This window comes from Molothrus ater, chromosome 3 (assembly GCF_012460135.2).
Source record: "Molothrus ater isolate BHLD 08-10-18 breed brown headed cowbird chromosome 3, BPBGC_Mater_1.1, whole genome shotgun sequence".
Classification (NCBI taxonomy): Eukaryota; Metazoa; Chordata; class Aves; order Passeriformes; family Icteridae; genus Molothrus; species Molothrus ater.
The window spans coordinates 88,430,376-88,455,838 of NC_050480.2; the positions used below are offsets into that span (position 1 = coordinate 88,430,376).

At 38.3% G+C, this 25,463-nt stretch overlaps 1 protein-coding gene across 8 annotated transcripts in view; it reads right to left on the bottom strand.

Annotated features, from left to right (window-relative positions):
* Nucleotides 1-8,497: 8,497 nt before the first annotated feature.
* The window catches only part of DST (dystonin), a 294,261-nt gene continuing 277,295 nt past the window's right edge, over nucleotides 8,498-25,463 (bottom strand). For 3 of the 8 annotated variants that reach the window (XM_036379370.2, XM_036379363.2, XM_036379367.2), the window contains 13 exons: nucleotides 24,765-24,953; nucleotides 24,006-24,135; nucleotides 23,032-23,195; nucleotides 22,546-22,708; nucleotides 20,900-21,054; nucleotides 20,665-20,739; nucleotides 19,778-19,795; nucleotides 16,704-16,821; nucleotides 15,229-15,297; nucleotides 14,281-14,480; nucleotides 13,721-13,831; nucleotides 10,911-11,034; nucleotides 8,498-9,738 (listed from right to left, as the gene is read on the bottom strand). In XM_036379370.2, the coding sequence (XP_036235263.1) occupies nucleotides 9,473-9,738; nucleotides 10,911-11,034; nucleotides 13,721-13,831; nucleotides 14,281-14,480; nucleotides 15,229-15,297; nucleotides 16,704-16,821; nucleotides 19,778-19,795; nucleotides 20,665-20,739; nucleotides 20,900-21,054; nucleotides 22,546-22,708; nucleotides 23,032-23,195; nucleotides 24,006-24,135; nucleotides 24,765-24,953 (1,782 nt within the window). In that variant the 3' untranslated portion in view covers nucleotides 8,498-9,472. The remainder of the gene's footprint in view (nucleotides 9,739-10,910; nucleotides 11,035-13,720; nucleotides 13,832-14,280; nucleotides 14,481-15,228; nucleotides 15,298-16,703; nucleotides 16,822-19,777; nucleotides 19,796-20,664; nucleotides 20,740-20,899; nucleotides 21,055-22,545; nucleotides 22,709-23,031; nucleotides 23,196-24,005; nucleotides 24,136-24,764; nucleotides 24,954-25,463) is intronic. The other 5 variants (XM_036379365.2, XM_036379364.2, XM_036379368.2 and 2 more) reach the window with 3 other exon arrangements.

Genomic DNA, 25,463 nt, shown 5'->3' on the forward strand with positions numbered 1-25,463 from the left:
GAACTGATATGCTACGGAGAGATGTGTATGAACACGAAAACACATCCTAAGGCAATCCATTAAAGATTAAAGTTAGGCTTGCATTTATCTGAGATTTTTCAAAGTACTTACATCTACTGATTTTTGCATTCTTACATTGCTTTTTGTATCTTGGTTTCATTCACCACAGGCAACAGAAGTACCAAATAGTCATCATCATTTTTCCACCCAGAACTATGAAGTCCAAGGAAAAAACCCCAGACTCTGTGAGCAAGAAATGCCATCTCTATCTTGCCAGCTCAGCTAGTCATCACTGTCCGCACAGTTTTAGTGACAGAGGAATAGTGCTGGCAGAGTGCCGTAACCACTTCACCAAACCAGACAACAAAGAGTTAGATTTGAGAGAAGAGTGCTGGAAACAGAAAGTCTTTTGTTAGACTGTTTATTGGAAGCACAGCATCACCAAAGCATTACTGAGGCAAACCAAGACTAGCCAGGAAACTATCATTTATGGCATTTTTCATATTTCCAGTAACTTGACCTCTTTTTTTTTTTAACTGCAGAAAAATCACCAACATGAGTGCTTTATACTGGTTTCTTACAGAAATACCAACCTAAGAAATGTCCCAGTATCATCCAGCCCGATACTCTGGCTTGTTTCTTTGCAACATTTTGCAGCATCTCTTTGAGAAAAGACTCACCAACATTGTTATCAGCTTGAAGAAGCACTGTCCATCTCCTGCTTTACTCCCAGAACAGAGCCCTGCCAAAGAATAGCTCTTGCAAGATATGACATTGAATGTGAGAGACCTTTTCTTTTGGCTGGTCTCCCCTTCTGAAAGACTAACTAAAGAATAACCTTGACAGAAAACACAACTAAACATTGACTGGAAAAAAATTAAATGGAATTTGATTTTTAGCCATCTTTCTCCTGGCCTGATCAAGTCAGTCCCAAGCTCATCCCACACCCCCAATGCTCAGAGCCAGGAAAAAAGTTTGTGCCTCAGGGCTTGCTGCTCTCACTCTAATTGACAAGTCTATTCTTCCTTGAATTTAACACTTATTTCAGAGTTTGATTAGGAACTATGCTTTAATTTGCTTTTTTCTTTGCCATGGCATTTTATCACTCTTATAGACCATCCTTGGACAGGTTTGGAACTAGTACAAAACCTTTTGTTTTCCAGCACATGGATTTCAGCCTTATTTCTGCTGTTCTGAGAGGTATGAATAAATTATGCTATAATTTTTCTGACATACATTGTTAGTTAGATCTCTCCAGAGACAGACATAGCTGGTGTTCCATTCTGAGACTACATATGTGAGTTTACAGAAAAAATGTTTCCTTACAAATTAATATCACAACAACCCAATGATGTCTTTCTCCTCTTGTATTTTAATCCAACTGATTTTATCTCCAACTCTACCTTCCAAACCATGTATACATCCAAATGACCTCAGTTTGGTAAGCTCATGCACAGGCATTTAATTGCAAAAAATCCAGCAGCAAGACCCAAAAGTGAATTCTCCAAACTACCAGTTCATGTTAATGCAGCTGCCTAAACTACTGCCCATCCAACAGGTTCTTCTGAAAATTTTTGGTAGTTTTACAATCATAGCATAATCTTTGCACATTTAAATTTTTTTTCAGAGTTTTTATTGAATTTTTTGACAGCCAGATTAGATCACTCTGCCTGAACTCAAACTCCCTTAACATCATTTGACTACTCAGCTGAAAAGATTTGCTTTTATTTATGTAGTACTGGAGACCATATCTTATACCCTAGAGTTCAATAGCACAGCATTCAGGGCCAGAGACTGACTTATATAAAGACCATATGAAAAGACATCCTGGACACAGTAGGCCATTTATCTAAGACAAGGAAAAGATTCCTTAATCTCTGGCATTTTGATAGAAAAACTCCAGCTGGTACTTCCCCTTTTTAGTTTGTATTGCTATTTAGGAAATTCCTGACTAATTGTCTACTTCTCCTCTGCAGCATGGCCTGTCCTGGGTGAGAGGGGATAAACCCTCTTGCTGCTGGGTGTGAGCTGTGGCAGCTGTGACAAACCTTGTTCTCATGAAACCAGGCCTCCAAGGAGCCTCCTGCCACCCCCTGGCTGTGCTCCCAGACACTTTTTGTTACCCTCTGCCTCCAGGAGTGCAGTGAGCCCCAGCCCCAGGGCATCTCGCCTGCGATGCGGGAGAGGCTGGTGGTGGCAGCCTGGTGACCCCACAGCCAGATACAGCCTAATGGAGGATTTGGGCTACTACTCACCAGGGTTATTTTACCAGATGAGATCACTGCAACATTCTTGGAGAACCCTGCACACATTATTGGAAACAGAGTGGGAACTTGGAGGGGAGGAGGAGATCTCTCACATGGAAAACTTTAAAGCTACCAAATATGAAGTCCTCACTCAGGGGCTGAAGTTTCCAATGGTAATTAAGAAGAGCTTTTCCATTAGCAAGTGCTACATTAAAATTCTTTTGCATCATTAAGAATTAAAGCCTCCTCAAAAATCTAGAAAGATTTAAAAAATCCTGATAAGCTAGAGGGGTTGGAGGGGCAGGGAAAGAAAAAGAAAAAAAGAAACAAATAAACAACCCCTCCCAAAAAAAACCAAAAAAAAACCAAAACAAAAAAAACCCCCAAAACAACAACAACAAAAAAAAACCCCAAAAAAACAGAGAGAAATTAATGACCTGACTTGTGTGTAGATAACAAATTCTTAAAGCTTATTTCTTCATTAGTTCCTTCTACTAGTAGAAGTCCCATGCAGAAGTCTGCATTGATCTAGTCAGTGGACTTAAGGAAGTCTTTCTAGAGACTGAAAACACTGTGATCATGCTCATGCTCTTCCCAAACATCAGCAGAACTGATGAGGCATCACCTCCCAAGAGTCACTGCCAGGTCTCTTGGGAGAAGAGACAGCTCTGCCTACATGAGGCCATAACCAGGAGCTCCAGCCAAGCTGGGGAGCTGGTACTCACACACCTTCCTCACCATCTGGCCACAGGAAGCATCACTTCAGCTCTTGTTACAGAGCCATACACATGGGCTGGAAAATTCAGTTAGCTCATTTTAATAGGAAATGCTGCAGAGCTGTTGTACAGTTCAGAACAGCTATATTTGCAAATACATTCTGGGAGGAAAAAACAATAGCAATGCATTGAAACAGCCCCCACTGCAAGCATCTTGCCTTCTTTAGGCTTGCCCAATTTAATTGTGGTTTGTTTACTACATCTCATTATATTTTTACAAAAGAAATTACATTTGCTGTAACGTGAATGTCTGTGCTTTGCCCTTAAGTTCCAATATAATAAACTGTTGCTCTGGATTAATTTCTCACTGGATAACTATTCAAAGAAATAGTTACTTATTTTTCTTCATTTCACAAAGAGCTATTCATGCGTGGCCATACTCAATTGTGTTTATTTAGAAGGCAAATAGGAAAAAACAAAACACCCCACAAACAAACAAAATAACCAACCAACAAAACAAAAAAAAAACAACAAACAAACAAACAAACAAAAAAAACCCAAGCAAAACAAAACCCAGAACAACCACACCATACTAATGAATAGCTTATGTCTTTTGGAAAAAAACACTTATCTTCCTCATATCCATAGGACACTTGAAAGGAAGAGTCAACACGGTATTCTTTTCAATTACTTCAGTTTTTTAATGGTTAAAGTCTTGAGGTTGTGCATGATCTGCCACTATCCCCTGAAAGACACATTCATTTCCCTTGTGCCAGTGGATCCCAGGAGGATCAACAATTGGAAAAGTCAAAGGAAACAGGATTGGCAGGTGCCTTGCAGAGGTACATGTGACTGGGATCAACACAGAGAGGAACACCCGTGTACCTGGGTTTGCTGCTGAAGGATCCTGGGAATGCTAAAAAGCTCCTAAAGTATGAGAGTGATAACGTGATGGGATTTTCCACCCCTCTTCCATGGTTTGCATTTCCTGAATGTGGCTAGAAATGACTCAAAATTCTATGGTGAGCCATACTTTGGTGTACTAAAGGTATTTTAGGGTATGCAAAAAGGTGTGAAAGTAATAAAAGCTAGAAGCAGAATTCCCAAACCACTCAGGAAAATCCCATCCCATATTTTTTAGCTTGAAATAAGCTCATTGATATGGAGTGGGATTCCTTCTACTTGAACTAGCCATCTGAAGATTAGTTGGCTAGGGCTGAGCCAGTCACTGCAGGATCCCCACTGCAGCATCAGTGGAAAGCAATGCACACCCCCAGGAGATGCGATGAATCACAGAAACGCAGCAATGCTTTTTTCCAGAGCACCCGTCCAACAATGTGCACTTCAGGAACCTCTGAGCCAGCACTTGCAGCTTTGTGCTAAAACCTGTCAAGGGCTCCTTTGCAGAGCTCTTTCCTCTGTTAAAACTGAGCATCTTCTTCTGCCCTGTCTTTCCTAGCTTGCAGTGTGCTATTTACCCTCAGTAAGCCCTTTCTTCTGATCCCATAAGTGCTCACTCCTTTGAGAATTTACTGATTTCTTTTGCAAAGCCATGTGGTCAATCTCAACCTTTGTCCTCATTAACTGATCCTTTCAAGGACTTTCAGGCTGCTTCTAAGGCATGACATCCCTTCAAAAGCTAAGCCAATTCTTCCATAGTGTATTTATTCAGGCTTCCACTACTATCTCATTTATTATTGCGCCTATCATTTTTCCAAGCCTAAACTGATCAGCACTTTTCTTAAGCTTACCAGTATCTTTCTGGAAAAGACATCCATTATGTATTAGACAGTCCTCTCATGCTCACAAGACAAGAGGACTCCAAGTAGCAGCTTAGCTACTTCAGTCTTTGGTGAACATTACCTAGCCTAAATTACCTTATCTCATTGGTTTGGTCTATAAAGCTTCAAATCAGTGTTGCTTAAAGTCACATCTCCTCTTCTGATAAGCAAACTGGAGTTCCTCAATATTTCATATTTACAAGACTGTTTTCCTCATCCCCACTGGTGTCTTTTATACTTTATACTTTGATATTTTAAGTTTTTAAGTTATAGAGATATTTCTTTATCAAGTGAACTCATTGTCTTTAAAAATAGGACAGACACTGCAAACTCTTTCATAGATCCCTAGGTTCCCATTGTTCTGCCTAAAGAACAGAAAGATCTTAGAGGTCTTTTCCAACTTAAATTATTCTGTGACTCTAAGACTTGGAAGAGGCAGGATCAAGCCCCAAAAAGAAGAAGAAGAAAAAAAGAATGGTACTGGATAATTTTCCAATTGTTGTAAAGATCATCATGACCCCTACAAAAAGCTCCACATCAGCTTTCCCTGAGGACAAAGCTATCACCACTCCATCTGCCTCCTCTCAGAAGAACAAACAGTTTTGTAAATGCTGACAGGGCCTGATTTATAGGTTGAGGTTTTTACTCATATTCAACTATCCAAGTGCTAATAACACATGTATTAACACTTTCATACTTACTCAGCCAGGATTCCAGCTAAGTTACACAAGGCATCTTCATCATACTTTCCTATACCCTTCCAATAGAGAAATACAGTTTGAGCACCCCAAGATGCAATTCAGACTATTTAAACTATTTCAGTTGATCAGAACAACTAATAAATTATGAAAAAATAACCCCCAAAGTTTCTTTAGCTTCAGGTCAGATACCACTTCATTTGCAACAGCAAAACTCCAAACAATTCTTTAGCAGAGGACTTAAAAATACCTCAATACAAACAACCACCCAGTATTTTTGTACAAGTTCCACAGAATTTAAGGTGCTGCTGCATCTGTTTCTGAGGAGCTCCCTTTTCCTTTGCAATGTTCCTGTTTTTAGGAAATGTAAGGTTTTTATTTTCCACAGGCACGAGTAACCTACCTGCACTGTTGAAAAAAAAAAAAAAAAGCAAGCAAATAAGTCAACCATCTCTTCCACCTCCGTGTCTGCAAACAGGTTATTCAAACTCAGCAGAGAAAACCAGCTTCATTAGGGAAGCACATTTTCTTTCTTGTATAAAAGCCTACTCACCTTGCACAAGTCTATAAACCTCCTTACAGTTACCCCCAGTCAGCGCAAGCATCTAGCTAAAACCTCTTCTCCAGGGTGAGCTCAGGTGCCACCCAACGGCCTGAGAATGGGAAACACCTGGAAGCAGTTAGGGCAGCTGGTGTGCAGGGAATGAAGCAATGCTCATTTTCCATCCCCGTGGTCATTCACAGACCATTAAGAGCAAGTGCTCAGCAATGTATCTGCTTGCCACACACTTGGGAGGAACACACCTAATGCTAGAGCCCCTGTCTCATGTGGGGTGCTGCTAGCCCTGTCAGAGCTGTGGCAACCATGGGTCCAAACCCTGCTGCTCACTATGGTATGGCATAGCTGCTTGCATCAGTTTGTTTTTATGAAATGCATTAGTTTTTAAATTAAGATTTAAGATAAAATCATTCATATGCTTTTGTAAAGAGATGTGCTGGAGTCAAAGCCTGAATTACTGTCATTGATTGCATTAGCATGTAAGAAACTCACAATATAGCTTAACTGAAGCTGAGGATGCCTAAACCAGGAGGTATCATTAGATCACTACAGATATCATCTGCAGATTGCAGAAAATTTATGGAAACTTTCCCATTTTGAAGGCAACAAAACAGAAAGGCAGAGCGCTGAAAATGAAAAAGAAGCCTAGAACTGAGCAAGCTTTTCCAAGTGCTAAATATACATTATTCACTTAACAATATGGTTCCCATAGCCACAGGCTGTCCAACCCTTCTTCCCAGCCCATCACCTCAGCTCCTTCACCATGCAGGACAATCACAGAATAAACAGGTAAAGGAGTCTAGGCCACACTAAGTTGTAATTCACTCATGGTCACCTAGCAGGCTGATGAATTTATGATCAACTCCTGTTGTTAAAAGGAAGGCAATAAAAGGGCCAAAAACTCATCTCCAATGATGAGGTTAAATTCTCATGCAACTGAATGAGGTGGGGATGTACTTGTAGGGCTGATCCTTCATCTCCCATTTATGCTGGTACCGAACAAGAAATGCTTTTCAATTACAGAAAAATGGATATTGAATACCACTAATTTCTTTTCAAAAATAGTTCACTAAAACTGAGCTGCCTATCACTTATCCATATGTTCACAATATGCCTTTTCCATGAAATGCTGCAGATTCCTCCTTGGGTCACAGAGGTATACAGCATCCATTATCTATTTTCATACTTTTGTCACTATAAACTTTGTATCACAGGCAACAGAATTTTGAAAATTCTCTTAGTATCAATCTAAAGCAGTTAATTTTTGGAAGAAGTTAATTAAGGTATAACATCTGGAGGCAGATTTAAGCTTTTTCACTGAACCCCCAGTCCTATTTAATTTACCATTAATTTGGTTTCTGACACTGGATGATTCTCTCCAGCCAATAAATGAACTTTCCCACTTTACCACTTCCATCCTCCCCCATTTTGCAATGACTAGCAAGTCACAGTAATCTACTTTGTCCTTGGGTTAGCTGGCATTGGATTTCTCAGAGGCTGGTCCCCCCTCTAATATTTCTATAAAATTACAATGTAGCCATACAAAAATTCCATAAAGTTGCATAATTAATGAAGCATTAAAAAGATATTTGAGCTAAGACTGCAATATAAAAGGTGCTTTAAGTAGGTGCCAACACTACCTCCTGTGTAGGTAGGTTGCTCTTGGGATACAAAGTACTGATCTATGTATGTACCCTTGCAAAGGAGTGAGATTTGTCCTCCCCACACATCCTTTGAACATCAGTCTTGTAGTTAAAATGCACCAAGAATTTTCCACTGGGCACACCACCACCTCTCTGTCAAATTATCCGTGCAAGTGCCCATATTCTATCCTTTTCCTTTCTCCTGCTTACAAGTAGAGATATTTCAGCTATCATTTGTAAATAGTGAAAACTATCCAAGGGTGTTGGGGGTTTCAAAAAGCACCAAAGTCATTCTGATCTATTTTAGTGTTCTAGGAAAGCAATCACTGGATGAATAGAAGCAACAGGAGAGGTGAAAAATGGAAAGATAAAATAGTGCAGCAGAGACTGATGCTTCAGTTATCAGTAAACACTTGTGCTGATTCCCAAGCCAGGTAGGACTGGTTGATCATGGCTTTCTATAAACCTTTGTACAACTCTGTGTTGAAGGAAATCCTGATACAAATGGATTTTGATTGATTCAATTATCTTTTGAGTATTATTTTATCTGGCCAAGTCCCACACAAGTCTTTCTGATATTATTTGAAAGTTCTAGAGATTCTGTCATTACTTACCACAGCATCTATCCAGCCATGCTACAGCACTCCCATTTGAAGCTGCACCTTTTTTTTCCACTGAAATTGAGCTATTAGCTATCCTTTCAATGAATCCATGCATGGCTAGAATGTTTCACTGACTAACAGAGCAAGTGAATTACTCTATGCATTTTATACATGGTATGTAAAAGACACAGTTTAATATGGAGAAAATAACAGTCGACACATAATAATTACATATAATTTCATATGCTCTGATATGTGCAATTTAGTGTTTTATTAAACAAATACAGTAGCTAACCAAAATCAGATAGCTGATAATGGGAAATAACATTAAAGCCTGTGTTCCTATGGTAATTATTGGTCATCTGAAATGGCATATGCTCTAAAACATAACACAGAAAATACCTTCCTGTGAAATAAGAAATACAATAGAAATAAAGTTAAGGGACATGTTTATTTCTGAGCTTTCTGCAAGCAAAATTGCTTTGATACAAAATGAGTTCAATGATACAGTGCTACCATCCACTCAAGCAAAAGAAAACCTCACATTTACATGAATGCACTTTATATTGATATTCTTACAGAATAATAGTTCAGATATCCAGAATTTGTCTGGCCTCATTGAAAGCAATGGCACAGAAATGCTGCAAGGTATTGGAGTATCATATTATTGGCAAGTGCTTAATTAACTCTGTGAGTTCTCTGAGAGATGCTGTATAAATAAGGGTACTGTGAAGGTGTGTTTGTATTCCTTAGTACTTTTGACATACATCATTTAGTGTTTGTTTAGTTAGCTCAAAATGTGTAATTGTGTCTTTTGGCTTTCAGTATTCTCTTTTTCTTTTTTAAAGAAAAATCATGAGGTATCCTTTACTGTTAACTAATGACATAGTGATAGGCCTTTTTTATTGAGGTTGCAGAGACTTACTGTACATTCAGTACACTGTACATTCGGCAATTATTTTTAGTGTACTTTCTACATGTTACTGTGTACAACTGTTAGTTTACATTAGAACTCTTCCCCTTCTCACAGGATATGGCAAAACAAAACAAAAAATCTGACAAAAATTATACACATAAAATAAGAAGACAAATACACAAATAAGGCCATCTGCAGAATTAAAAATCCACCTCTTGCGATATTTCACAGTAATTTCTACATAATATTTTACATCTTATGAACTTAAATATTTAATGCAAAAGGAAAAGACCTTTATGGAGCCAATCATATTATCTCTTCAAGGACTTGTCCGATTTGCTGGCTAGTGGCCTTCTCTGGGGGGTTGGAATTTTCGAAGGCTTGGCGGATCCTGGCCGAGAGCCTGCTCGGGGTGTCGGCCTGCTCGTGGCAGGAACAGTCTCTGACATATCTGAGCACACAGACTGGATTTCTGAGATGTCAAAGTCAGACGCGTCACTGCCGCGGCGGCTGCTCGACCTGCTGCCAGCCTTGCTTCCTGCTCGGCTGCCGGGTCTGCTTGGAGTTCTTCTGGTGTCTAAAAAAGAGATGATAACTACCAGGTTTAATGGTGAGGATGGGAGACCTCTGCAGGTCTTTCCTAGGTCTTTGGCACCCCCAAAAATTCGTCATTGCACCAACTAAACTTTAGACTTCTGCCAGGCATTAGACACAGGCTAACTGATGCTGTGTCTCACACTAAAGAAAAGGAAATGCAAGATCAAATGCTGACACAGAGTGAATTCATCACTAGCCTATCTTATCAAAAATGCATCGTCCTGGCAGCTTTTGACTTCCTAGACATGCATTGTACCTTCACTCAACAGCCAGAGGCTTTATTTCCCCTGCCATTTTCTCATCTATTAATTGGGAAAAAAAAATCAGTATCTGGTCTCTTCATGCATTCATGATTTCTAAGTATAGGCATCTTGGAGATGCAAATGAATATCCCAATATTTAAATGTGTAGCACTTTAAAAAAAAAAAAATTCAAATCCATACAGATGAAAGCTGCAAGTAAACAAGGGCAAAGTAGACATCCTGCCCAACAAAGGGCTGAGGAGATGAGCTCTCAGCAAGCCTGCTAAGTAAAAGCCTGCCCAGACAATGTGCTGCGAAGAAAACACCGCAACAAGGAATCTTAAACAGAAAACAATTAATGTGGTTTTTCATAATTTTCCAATTACTTATTAAGCATTTTTGATCTTCACAAATCTGGTTCCCTGCATGTATGAAGAACACTGTGTTGCAAAGCACAGTTTCACTGCTTTCTATTTTTGTATACTGCTTTTAAAATCTCTGTGGGATATTCCATTAATAAGGCAATTTACAGCTGCTCCCTGCAGTTCTTCCAAAAGAAATAGACAGGTCATGACTAAGTGACTCCCCTTTGCTCCATCACAATTGAGAACAACTTGAATACTGTAAAGAACTGGATCCTTTGAGTAAATGCTTCTTCCCTAGTTCCTAGGGCAGATACATTGAAGGTGGTACCATTCTCAAGAAGATTGCAGGCATGAATTCACACATCCATAGCTGAACATGTGAATGGAGGGCCTGATTATGTGCACCCTCTCAGCAATGGGTAGACTGTACAACTTTTACTCCTTCTCACTCTTCTGACATCTCCCTTGACCCCTAATGTGACCTTAAGTGCTCAGGTGGAAAACAAAGCAAGTGGTAGATCAATCTCTGAAGTCAGGACACTCACCTGCAAACTGAGCTCTGACTCTGGTAGCTGCTGTTGACAGGATGCCACTGTCTTCTCCTGAGTGGAAACCCTTCCCTGATAGATACCCTGGCAGTCTGAGTTTACTTCCTTGAATTGGTGTTCCCTATGTAAACCAAACACACAAAAAATGCTTTTTTAACTGAAGACAAGGACTAGTATTAGGGACTACATAGCTTAGAATGTGATCATCATAATATTCACTGTGAATCTGAAATATTGGTTTAAGCCACTATGGGCATTATTCATAATGTGAAGTTTAGAATGCTCCTTTAGCAGTTTGCATTTGAAGTAGTCCAAATGTAAAACAACAACAACAACAAAAGAATCATTTTAAGTCTGCTTAACATTTTAGCATCTTTGGGTGTATTTCAACACATATGAAGAAAGAAAAAAGCTACCTTTTTATAATTAGTCAAGCAGGTAAGATTAGTTGATGGTACATACTGAGATGTTGTATCTGCATAACTTGAATTTCCACCATTCTGGCTGTAGTTATAGGTGATGAAAATATTTTTAAAATTGAAACAAGGCTACCAAATTTCAGAAACCTTTTGCTAGGAGGAAAAAAACCCCAAGCCAAAACAAGAGAAAACAGAAAAAAGGGCATAGGACTAATTGTAAAAGTTCCAGTTGTCAGTATACTGCCTTACAGTGTCTCTACTACCCAGTCTCACCCTGCCTGCTTTCTTATTTCTGAAATGTCTTGATTTACAATCTGCCCCAAATCTGCCCAAAATTTCTTTCATAGCCACAAAAATTGAATCGTCAGATTTCAAAATGAGTATCACTCACTAAATAAGAGGTATATGCAAATAAGAGGAAAATTACAGTATTCACAGTAATTTAATAACACAAAAATAGATATTCGAAAATTAGAAAAACAGTGCAGTGATGAATGCAGTTTGTGGAGTGGCCTGGATCCCAGGATCCTGCATTCTGTGCCTTTGATCCCCATACAGCTGTAGGTAGAATTAGGTACTGAAAACCAAGATCCAGAGAAGTGTGTTGAAGCTGCCTTGAGCTAAGAACAGAGCAGAGGCGTGGGAGGAGCTTGCTGGCAGCTGCCAGTTCAGACCACTTCTGAACAAAAAAGTGCTGAGGTGCTACAGAGCAATCTGCTGGCTCTGACAGGGCAGGTCACAATGTAAAACTCTCATTACAGCCAAGTACAGGGCTGGACATACAGCTAGCCCTGCCCTGGGAACCTCTGCTATACAGACACTGCTTGGGAGGGTAAGGAGAAAGGGAACACTGTTACCTCCACTGAAACTGCTGCACTCTTGCCAAGGCATTGGGAGAGAATCACCAGTGTGAAAAATACAACTAGCCTGTTCAGTTTTACCCTAAGCCCAAATGCAGTTTGCATATAAAATTAATAACTACTCTCTTGGGCAGTAAATGCTGCAGAATGCCTTAGAAATCCACTGAACCTACCCCACCCTAATCATTCTGTTTATAATCTTAAACCACACTGGTTTACATAAAAGAAACTCACTGAAACTACTGGCAGTTGGAAGAGTAGATAAGAAATACAGTGCCCCCATATGAAATCAGGCCAGCTGCTTTCCTGTCATTGTAATTCAATGAAAACAACACCTTTCCATGTCTATAAACCCTTTAATGTACCATCAATTAATCTTTCACTGCAGTTACCAGCTAAGAGATGAAAGAAAATACAGGAATATGTTAGAAACTGACAACTGACTAAACTCTGTGCTGTTAATCAGTCTAAGGCACAGCCCCATGTGCTTGCAGTGCTGTACCCACAGACACACCTGCAGTGTGCACAACAACACTCACAGAAGGAGGGAGGAAGAAGTTTGTTGTGCATCTTTGAGAAAAGCCATGCTGAGGTTATGGAAACTTCACAGCAGAAGGTGTCACATGAACAGCAATAGGCATCAAAGTGTAGATTTGTGAAAAGCAGATACAACAGAGGGGGTGGTAGCACAAGCTTCTCCGCTCCAAGCCCTCCATCCAACCGAGGGCAAGAGTAACTCCCACTAATGACACATCAGTGTGCAGCCTGATCCAGCTGCAATCTTTTCACTGACTGTAATGACATTGAAGCAAACACTTTGGCTTCAAGCCCCTTTAAATTTTGGTCATACAGCCTAATTGCCAGCATAATCCTAATTGCTATACTAGCAATTTCCATGTAAGCCATGCTAGCTTCCTGTTAAGTCATCAAATAGCTATCCTATTAGAGCAATAACTGGTCACTACCCCCTAAACAAAACTTTCAATTGTTGTAAAGATTTATGTATCGCAGCCAGACTTTTTTGCCATCTTCTTCACTGTGATTGGGTATTTCTTTATTTAGTGGTTTTGCACTAGAGATCATTAATCTCGTGTCTGCAGTTCAGAAACATTGTAGTACTTAATGAATTCAAAGTAAACAATTTTAGGAAAGAAACCTGCAAAGTATATTGAATGTTTTATTTTTCTTTTAAAAAAGTACTTTTCCACATTTACTCAACTATTTTATTCCATATTTTCCTGATTTATTAAGCAGTTGAGATTTAAACATTAGCTCAGTGAGGCTGTATTTTCCTAAAAATTAAAAAAAACCCATGAAAAATAGAACATTAAAAAAACCCAAAAACCAAAACAAACTTTGGGGAGGGGGAAAAAGTAAGAAATAATTTGACAAAGGTCTAAAACAAAGACAATGCATTAATATACACAGGATGTTGCAGCTTAGACGTACTGAAACTCTAGTGACTGTTAGTGAAGTGACAGTTTTAGTGAAGGAAGTCATTAGACTAGAATTTCTGTCCTTACTGTACCTCTGCAGATGACCCTTGATAGTCTGAGGATTCTGGTGGCTTAGAAGGAGTTGATGTTTTGCTGTTTGTCAACCATGGTTTACCATAGTTGCGTGTTAAATGATGTGGTGTCTGTATGAAACAATGGTAAATCAAAATGTGAAGGACAGTAGAGGAAAACTATGGCACGGAGAAGGATACCCAGGCTTTCAAAATCTCAGTAGAAATAAAATCTAAGCAGAAAAAGTTAATGACAAATGTTCTAAAATGAAGAGATGACAGAGTTTATTTTCCAAGTGAAATGGAGAGGTTTGTTGATCTTTCAGAGCAGTTCCCAAACTGCCGGTTAGCTTATGTGACACCTTACACATAGAAATTCTTCTACTGCCATGTTGCAAACAAACAGTAGAGAAAACATATTGAAAACACTCTCATATCCACCTCAGACTATGAAATAAAATGGAGATACTTTTTCTCCATCAGCTAGAGAAAGCAGCAATATTACTGGAGTGAGGAAAAACCCAAAAATTCAATCTATATCCCATTTGTTAACCAGGGCAGTTTTGTAGGTTTCTCCTTACCTTCGGTGTACTTGTAGCAACAGCCTGTGGGGCAGCTGCCTGGCCAGCTTGACTTGACAGAGAAGTGGATCTGTTGGGAGAAGCACCTCTTGAAGAGGGTCGTGATCTACGGCCCCTTGGTCGGAAAGCTGCCATGCTCTGACTGGCACCATCTGCCAAAATGAATTTTTCACGCAGCTCCACGTTTGTCCTCCCTTTAGCTGCAAAGAGAGGTGTTCATTGACTCAGACGTGAAATCTCTCACAAGGCTGTTTATTGCCATTTTTGCCATGCCAACTCCAACACATTTCAGCAATAAATAAAATGCATTACTATGTAATGCATTTATTTTAGACACAGAAGAGTTATGTGCAGGACTCACTTATTCTAATACTTTATGCCAGCAGGAATGAACCACTGTCAAAGGAAGTCAGCGTGATAATGGAATGCTCAACGTGCTAAATCATTGTTAATCAATCAACTATTAATACATAGACACAACCTGATGGGCAGTTTTGCTAACTCTACAGCTATTCATAATAAATAATACTTGCTTGGACGTTCTAGAAGAAATTACAGGAAAGCAGCAAATATATTTATTCAAAACTATGAAGTTATGTAGTTTGGCAACATGCAATGATGAACATAAAACCCAAACTATGATGAAGTAATTGGTGGCTAAGCACTCACACACACACATACAAACACACATACAAGAGAATGTTCTGCATGAATAAATGCAAGACGTTAGCATTTAACTGTGTCAGTGTGAATGGTAATTGTTTTTGAAACACTCTTCAAGCGTGTCAAAAAAATTAGCTTGCAAAGCACCAGCCCATGTAGGAACATGTTAAGCTAAATATGAAGGGTGAAGCATATAGCTAAAAGTATACATATATTAAAAAATGCGGGAAGGAAATTAAGAGAGAGAAGAAGAGGAGAAGGAGACAAAGAGAGGGGTTTGCCAACCTATAGTAGGCTGAGTGGTAATTGAAGAGTTTGATTCCGAACGTAACATTTTACTCCCGTGATGATGAACTAGAAAAAATGACACAGGACATGGGTCACATTAAAGAAAATCGTTAGCAGGAGAAGAAATCAAGTACAGCAGCTGCATATGCAAGAGACTTGGAGCACCAGGCCAAAAGACAGGACTTGAGCAAAAGCTGTCCCTAAGTGTTCTGAGGTGAGCTCTCAAAAGTCCCCTAGGCAGAAAGGAAATGGCGTTTGGACAGACTTGGCTACAGTCCCAAGTGTACTTGTGTAGCAGCGGTATTTATCTGCTGACATAAAGAAGTAATACAAGCTAAAGAGATTTTATATGACTAGGTGCAGTACTTTTGAAACTGTTTATGACAACAGTTCTTTGCGATATGATTCATCTGAATACACGAGAAGCACTTGGTGGAAACGCAAATTTGCTAGGTGAAGTGGTTTAGGAAAAGTTTGAACCTGCAACACTGATTTCAACCAGGCAAGGATTAGGTAGCAATGCACAACATCCAGTGATGCTGATTTTACAGAGTATTCTTACAGGTATTCTTTAGACCCTCTGTGTTGACATCTGCTCAAATATACCCAAGAAAAAGGGTCCTTCTTTTATTCCTTTCTACTTCTATTCCTCAAAAGAGTAGTAGAAAATAAAATGTGCCTCAGAAGATCTGGCTACATTGAAGGGTTAACTTGGTTAGTTCTGTTGTACCCCAAACATTTTTCTCATGCCTATTGACGGGTAGAGTGTTACTATTTATTCCTAGGCTGGCACTGAAAGATACAGTACTTAATAAATATCCAATAATTTATTGGAATTCCTTATTACAGTCCTCAATATTGTGTCCTGAGAAAACAGCTCATCTGATGCAATGTCCTGGAGGGCTCAGTGATAGAGCACTCCCTGCTCCCACGGAGCACAATGTCCTCCAGACCAGAACATTTTCCTCTTGCTTTGTGTAAGGCTCAGGGATCTACAAAGTGCTTCTGGGGAAGATGCCAAGGAAAAGACAAGGTTACAAAGGTAGAAAGACTGGGAAGAGTCACTGGCCAGAGGTTTTTGTGGTGGTGGTGTTACTCATCAATTCAATTGCCTTATTTTGACTTATTGTGTTGCTGAGAAGGTTTTATTGGACATTTCTGTGTGCTATTTCTGCCAAGTCATACAAGCCACTTACATACCATCAAGTCTATTTGGGCTAAGTTCAGTTTTTACTTGCACCACTATAACACTGAAGGAACTGTGCAGAAGACACCACAGTTTTTCCAGACATACATCAGTGCAACTAAGAGGATCTCAACCATGTGATTTAAAGTTCACAAAAATGTGACATTTAGTGAGATGATGTTTACAACAACTGGCATTTTATACAAGTCCATCTCCATCTTGAGACAATGAATGGTGACTGCATCCAAAGAATAAGCTGCAAGTCTTTAACAGTTCTGTTACATACCACGGCAAGGATCATTTTTCACTAGGAACTCATCAAGTGCCATCCAGCCACCTCCAACACGGACCATGACTGTACTTCTTAGGATACGAACAAGGCGCAGTTGTTGAGAGTCACCAAACTGCAATAAAAATCAAATGACAGTCTGAGCTTCTCAAGCATTCAGATGCAGTTCAACACTGATAGGTTAAAAAATCAGACCTTTTAAAAAGTTTATTTTGATATTTAATAATTAGTAAATGCTAAAAAAAAATCAATTTATTTATGCAGATTATTAAAGCTGTTAAGATTTCAAATCAGATGGCTCTGCATTAATCAAAAGAAGATGGCAGGATGGTAAGGAAGAAACTCAGGTTTAATTTTATGTTTGATTCTCAAATGTCTGAGGTCATAAAAGAAGCAAAATTAGTAGTACATTATTTGATTGGTTACAGTCTGCTTTTGTGCAAATTAATGAAGACCTATTTGCGTTATTTCACTGGTAAAATCTTAAGCAAACACTCTTCTACAACAGTCTTGATTTTTAATGTTGTCAGCTGAAAGGAAGGCAGCATCACTTCAAACAAGCAGTATATAATCTGGAAATTCAACGTGTTATGAGTGTTGCACAGTTCTCTCGATTGATTAATCTATGGGAATATTTTCAGGTATAGCACTACAGTGCTGACACTGTTTACCTATAGCAAGGTACATGTGAGGAAGGGAACATTAAAGAAGCAATGAATGATTAATAACTATAATTATGTTTGTCATTCCTCTGACTACACATCAAGGTTCTTCACGATTCAGAGATGAGAGTCTGTTTCATACTAAGTTCTTGTATGAGTCCTTTGGGCCAGGCCTAATGCATATTTTGCTCTTGAAACCTGTGTAACAAAACTTGTACGCAGTACCTTCACTCAAATTCGGATCAAAAAAAGCATAACCAAAATGCTGACCTCACAATCTCAAGAAAACTAACCAGAATTCAGTACTTTTAAGCCAGCACTACTAAAATATTTTCATACCACATGACCAGGCCAAGTGCAGTGCACCCTCACACAAACATGCAGAGCACTCACTAAAACCAATGGGAGTTGAATGCCCCTCTTTGGGACAATCTCTGACCCTTGGAGAAGGCTGACCATAATTCAACGGTACCTACTTGCTCCAGTGAGGGGACTGAACAAACCACACAAAAATGTGCTCCCTACTTGTTAGATGACTTCAGTTGTTTGGTACTATTCAAGCCAAGAAGAGAGAATAAGTTTAAAGGAATATTACTTTTAGGAACCAAACAAAAGCAAAGCTTGCTTCTCAATTCAATAATAAATTGTATTTGTTATAAGCAAGAACATTTACATGAGCATTATTTCTGAGAGTTTTTTAATAATGCATTCAATATGTGCCAAACAAAGAACCATTTTATATATGTAGATCACAGGTTTTTTTTAAAAGGCATCCAAATTAACACTGTTTATTTTCATTGGCTTGTTCCTACCAAATTTTTTTCCTAGTGATTCTGAAGATAGTATCTTTCTTCTTTTCCTTATTTTTTTTTCCCCATCACAGACTAATTAGTCAGTTAGACCCCATCAGGCAACTACACCAAGGGTCAAGTGTGCTTTGGAAACTGCCCAGCTAGAAATTAATTCAGAAAGTGGGGCTGGAAAGTAACATGGTAATGCAATAGTACCTATCACTGCATTTCTTCTTATGGTAACTTGGTTGATTTCCTTCCTAAAATAGCCTGGTACAGCTTTCTTTAAACAGTATTTAACATTATTTCAAATAACCAGAGGTAAAAACATAAAGGAATTTAAGATACAAAAAGGCCTGTTCTTGACAATAGCCTGTAGGTGCCGTTCTGCATCAGTAAGAGTTTTTCAAGAAATGCTCTATGTTCCCCAGATCTGAGAGTACAGATGATAGATAAAAGGATTAACATAATTTCAAACAGTTCTTTCAAAAAGAGACTTGTTCTATACATGGAAAATATTTTAAATTATTGCTTAGATGTATTGCTTGAGGCATGTGGCAAGGTTATCCACTGCTCTATGCTTTCTTCTATACTTCAACAGGCTCTGCTAGTAAACAAGAGTGCACCCACGTTTTCAACATCTTGAGATTTAAAATGGCTATTGCTGTTAACACTAGCATGTCCAGAATGGATTACATCCATTATTGCCTTTTTAAAAGTATAAGACTAACCTGATACCTGGTTTGCACAGAGTGTTTCCATTCTTACTAGGCAGATGTGATTTAGCACTTTGGGAAGCTGTGTATCAGTGTGTAGCACAGGAGTAAGCAATGGGCAGCATCTCCTCCTGAGGGAGGACTCACCAGTGACCCAGCTGACACAAAGTATTCTTAAACACAGCTCCAGCACATTATAGACTCGCCATAGCTCCTTGAAAAGACTCTGGGAGAGGCATTAGTCTACTGGGGAACAGCAATTTAATTTTGCCTATTTCCAAAATATGTATTTAAAGATTCACTGTGTTAGGAAATAAAATAATAACTATCAGCTAGGTTCTTAATCAGTCTGCTTGATTGCTTAGAGACTGTACCTTTTTTTTGCAAAGATGAAAGTATTTTTTGTGCAATTTGCAATAAATAAGTGATAAGATACTGGGATCTGTTTGCCATGATTAGCCTTTAATCAAATAGCCTAAAAATAACACTATGGAATTTTGAAGAATTTGAATATAAAACTGATTAGATAATAGTGATCTCTACAATTGCAGTTTAAATGCTCAAGATTTTTCACTATAGGAATTGCTGCTGACCATTATCTGGTTCCTTTAAAAGTAATCTCCTTAATGAGGAAAATGACCAAAGAAAGCAGGTGAGGGATTGTATAGGAGGGATCCTGAGACAAGGAATGCTCCATAGCATTTAAAGAAATACCACAGCTGACCAGCAATGAATTAGCTGAAAATTAAAGGATGGCAAGAAGGCTGACCATTGCAAGCTTACATATGTGTTAGCGGGGCGGGGGGGGAAGAGAGAGAGAAAATAACAAAAAAAAAACCCAAACAAAAACCAAACCAAAAGGACCCAAAAAAAACTTCATAACACATTCCACTGGTTTATACCTGATTTCCCAGGAAGAACTGATAAGAAATGAAAAATGGAAGAAAGACACGATTAGTTTACAGGAAATTCTCTACATGACCTAGAACACATGCAAACTAACACATTAGACATACTAAATAAAGTATCTACTTGAGAGATGAGCAGGTAGCTAGCCATCCAGAGACTGAATATTGGAAAATATTCAAGGCCTTCGTTTCCTTCCCATTGCTGTTTCTGTGGTCTTTTAAAATCTACAAGTACTTATTAATCTCTCTTAGCCAAATGTTGCATATTTTACCTCAAATTTTTCTGGTTATTGAATCCAGGGGTAGCAGATCTTTCTCTACTGTGTGATATTTATTTTCCTGTGATCTAAAATAATTCTGCAGATATCTAACACTTTGCTTATATTCAGAAGTATGCGGCGTGTTCCAATAAAATGACAAAAGAGTGTAAAAATGGTTGAATACACTTTGATAAAAGATTTTTGAAGTACAACACAATACCACAAGAAAATATCAGTCACTGTTTATATGAAACTATTAGAAAAACAGCTACAGTTTAAACACTTAAGGTATCTAGGCAGAAAGACCAGCCTCTGAGGATATATTGTACATATGTATTCATGTGCACATGCATGTGTACAGATGTGTGCTGTTAGCTCTTAAAAATTCCTATGACTGAAAACAGCTTCAGTAGTTTGAGTGAAAATAAATACAAGCATCAGCAGTTTTCCATATTTTTAGAACATATCTATATGTTCTAACAAGAAAAAAACATTTAGACAACCTCAAAGAAAATGTGTAATTGTCATAGAAGATTCTTGTGAATTCATATAGCCTAATTCCTTGTGTAAACCATGTCATATGAAGAAAACTTAAAGAACTGAGGTCCTTAAATGACTTACCCTGTACTTGTTATCCCCAATCTGTTCCACTTGAAACCGTTTTGCACATTTACATTTCGCTACCTGCCTTGTAACCTGCATAAAACCACAACAGGATAATTACTTTAAATATCACAGTTACAAAGATTTGTGTACCTAGTACGCTTCAAATTAACTAGGAGTGAAAATAAAGTGGATTATCATAGAATATGACCCCAGTAGAAGAGAATGCAACCTAAGAAAGCAGAGAATGTACCTCATCTTCAATTTTGTCAGCATCTGTGAGAGGCTTGTATGCATCCTTGTTTGGATGAAGAGCTGCTACAAATTCATAATAGTCAATATATCCATCACCATCTCTATCAAAAATGTCTGCAACAGCACTCATTTCAAGTCGGCTTGTAGGGAACTCTGCAGGACAAAGACAGCAACACAAATTTTTTCGCTTTTCAATCCCACTACAATGAGAAGCTTTATCACAAATATTAGAAGGTGATTAGGCATTTGGTGACAGATAGTGCTTATCAAAAAAATAAGGACATTCAAACAAGTGAAGGAATATTTCTGAAAAAAACCTCAATCTGAATCTTCACTGTTACTCAGATATTGGATAAAAATGAGTACCATAGTGTGGCTTAAAGACAGAGACAAAAGCAAGGGCACAGATTAAACTGTAAAATATATGGGGGGTGGGGGGGAGTTAACATTTTGACCTCCAAAGTGCATAAAATACCAGAAATTAACAAGACAAATAGTTAGTGAGGAAAGGTCAAGCAAGCATTTCAGTGCTGATTAAATCTGGAATGTGAAGCCTTCTCAGTGCAGATCCATGCATGGTGTTTCATTAAGTCCTTCTTTAGATGAAGTTCACAGCAGAGATTCTCAATGAAATGGTCAAAGAAAATTTCAAGATGAGGAACCAGGATTATATCAGGAGTGTTTGGTGGTCATAATAAATTGATACCAACTGAGTTAAAAGAGTAAACTATTTAACCTCTTGGTGGTATTAGTTTTTTTCATGAACTTTTATTAATTCAAGCAAAACAGCAAAATTCAGCAAAATAGTGATCCTTTACTGCATTTCCTAAAGCAGGGGGAAAATACACAGAGTACAATATTTTCCTACTGAGTAACCCTAAAATGAATTGCTAGAAGCAGCCCAATTCTGAATCATTACTGTTCAAAGCAAAAGTCTCCATGATCTGAAGATAAAGGATTATTTTAAGTATTAGGTCCTTATCTGTTATGAGTCAGTTCCTAGAGGGAAATATAATCACATATACAATGTGGAAGACGTACATTACCACCATAACTAAGGAATACTGATCCATCAGGAAAGCTAGGAAAATTCCTTTCTAGGAAAAGGATCCCTATTTTGATTGCTTGGCATTTTAAGCCTTACTATATAGGTGTATTAATATTGTCATGGCTCATGAAAACACTGATTTCAAAAATTACAGAGTTTCCTTCTGTAATTGAAACTATTCTATGTAAGTTCTTTAATAAAAATCATATGATCCTGTGAACTGATTTTGAAAATCATCTGTAAGTTACATAAGGTACTTTTTACTATTATGAGTAATCAATCAAAAAGTAATTGTTGAAGTAGCTAGTGTACTATAGGAATGACAATCTGAGTTCAATAAACCAGCAAACTACTAATTAGACAATAATATAAATGTGACATTTGTAACCTGATTCACAATGCAAAAAACTAGAAAGAGTTTCTAGAATCTAGAAATATTTTTAAGTAACATAATTACAAAGTAATAATAATTAATAAATTCAAAGGAAATCTGTGACCTTCTAACACAATAAAATGCATAGGTCACACTATCTAGACAATAAGATTTCATGAGATGCTTGTTCCAAGTTCAACATCACATTAATTTTAAAACTTACTTGAAGAAAGAATTCCATCAATGAATTCCTGTCTTGTAATCTTTCCATCCTGATCTTTATCAATCCTCCTAAAGAAGTCCATCACTCGAGACTTCTTATGGTTCATCCACCGCATGTATTTTTTCCTCCAAATATCAAAATCAAAGTTGGCAAATTCTCTCAGCTTAATAAAAAACAGAAAGAACTTTATTCAGCTGAAATCCATCAATCTAGAACATCAATGAGATAGATACCATCTGTGTTTTGCTGAATAATTGATTTTTGAGGACCTACGCAAGCATTTTAAATATCTCAGCTCTCCTCATTTAAAATGACGATGACAGCTTTTAAAGCACATTAAAGCACCTGTACCAAAGTGTTTTCAAGTTAGCTGTGTCATAAAATATAAAACAACAATTATGGGAGCTATTCACAATATTGGAATTTAATCCAGGGTAAAGAAAATTGTGCAAAAAGTATGTATGTTCTGTACAGTGCTTTTCTGACCTCTTCAAGTCTGTCCAAAGCATCGTTAAGTTTCCTCCTTCTTTCCAATGCCAGAAGCCAAACTTGCTGCCATTTGCTGACTAAAAGGTTTACCCGTGGATTCTTGGTTTCAATTTGTGCCTGGGCTGCTGAGGGATAAATGCCTGGTGTTGGGGAACGCTTTCCTGTTAAAACATGATAAAAGGCATAGGGCTCACCCAGTTCAAACAAAACAAATGTTCACATGAAATGCATTTGACCTTCCTAAAATTATTCCTTCCTGTCCCAAATAAGGAGGTCATACCCCAAGATGATTCCATATAGTGGGATTTTTCTTCCTGTTTTTACCATTGCTGGGGAACAACCCAGCAGTGGCTACAGCCTCTTTTATCTAGCCAGAAGCAGCTAGTGAGGGCTCCACTAGTCAAGCTTCACAGTTCAAATTAAATCTTCGTAAATCTCTCAGAGTTGCAAAGTAAACAACCTCATTTCAGAAGCAGGTTCCATGTATGGGTAAGTATAAAATACAATGGGTAAGTATATCTAAAAATACAAAAAGCAATTTCCTCACTTGATGATTCACTTTCCATTCAACTTCCCTGAATACACTTCTAACTGGATTAATATAATTTTATAGACAGTAAGAGCACAATTTTGTCTCTATATCTCTCTGTGAAGTGGTCTGCACTTTCAGATAATGGAAGATTTGCAAAGACTCAGCATGTACTAGCTCTTGGAAGTTTAAGGGCACAGGAAAGACTGCACACTTTACAAATAGCTATTCATGAAGATTAGGACAAAATGTAAAAATACATGTCTGGTCTGAGAAATTTCCTCACGCTTTATAAAAATGAGAGAAAATTAGGAAAGTCAGCAAAGAGAACTTTACCCCCTTTCACCAGAAGTTAATCAAACCTATTGGATTATTAGCAATCTGTAAACTTTACAGATAGAGCAGTGGCACGTGACACACCCCAAAATACGCTGTTACTTACTTCCTGCTCTGCCCTTATCAAGGACAGGAATATGAGATTGTACTGGAGAGGGTTCAAGTGCTTTCCTTTTATAGGTCTTTGTAACTTTATCCACATCAGGCTGTTTTCTGGTCATTTCTTCCATGAATGTCTGCAATCAGATAGAGGGGATCTTAATTAACAATACACAAAAGTAACCAGAGGAATGAAAAACATACACAATAGCAAAACACCAAAGTTAAAAAAAACCCACAGAAAGACACTTATAATGCCAGCCTCACAATATAGACACGGATGAATGTTTTGTAGATAAGAAAAATCAGCCATATAAGCTTTTAAGATCACTATGGCCTGGCTGTTAAAAGAAGGCTAAATCTAAAAACCAATCTGCCAAACTTCTTTATTAACTGTATGTGGTGAGGTGATACAGAACAGAATCTTGCCTCCAAGATCCTGCTGTTCAGACTGCACTTCACAGAAGGGAGACAGCTCTGGTGTTTAAGCTGAGGTAAATCTATGAGCATTCACTACACCAGCAGCTCCCTCTGGCACTTCAAAACCTGTTTTGATATTTAATCAGTAAAGCCACACTGCAGCACTGGATCTAAGGTGGCAGCACTATCATACATTTCATGTGGGCTTTCTTTTATTCCTAATACTATCCTTGCTTGTATTCAATTATTATAAGAAACAATAGCAAAGGAGATTGGCACTTGATCACGCAGCGTAGCTGAGATGTGAACCCCTTGTGAGTGACACATGTCCCTCTCTGATCCTTACCTGATGTTCAGCTATAAGTGCTTTAACCTCCTCAATCTCCTGGGGGATGACCTCTTTGTCTTTTTCAGTCAGTGTAGTCTCTGCCCACTGCAACCAGGACAGCAAGGCTTCCAGCAGCTCCTGGTTAGCAATGAGTCCAGCCAGAGCTCCTGCGAGTCTCTGTTGATGTTGTTTAGCCCATGCTAAGACCTTGACAAAGGAACCAATACATGAGTATGTGCACATCTGAAACTCTTTATCATGTTTTTAAAATTGCTCTGCTAACTGTGAACCCAGAGCTACTTCTTAGGCCTACTGATGTTTGCATATCAAAGGTGTTAAATGTAGTGGCTGATCACTAACAGTAGCTAGGTAACTAGAATTCCTAGTCCAACACATTTCTTCCACAGATATTCAGGATTAGGTGCTGCTAAACACAGTAACTAGCACATTCAGGCAACATATTAAAAATTTTAACTATATGTGTGAGTTAGTGAATCACACAGGATTTGGTGTCAGTTTTCCTGCTGGGCACTCCTGAAGCCACACTTTGCTACCACTAGTATTTTGTTTTTCTTTAAGCTTAATATAAACCAGAAAATATTACCTTAACAGCTGAGGGTACAACCTTCCTGTAGCCACTTAAATCATTTAGATATCTTCTAGATTAAGAATATTTTGGACTGAAATCTTTTCTAATATAATCAGAAAATCCTTCAC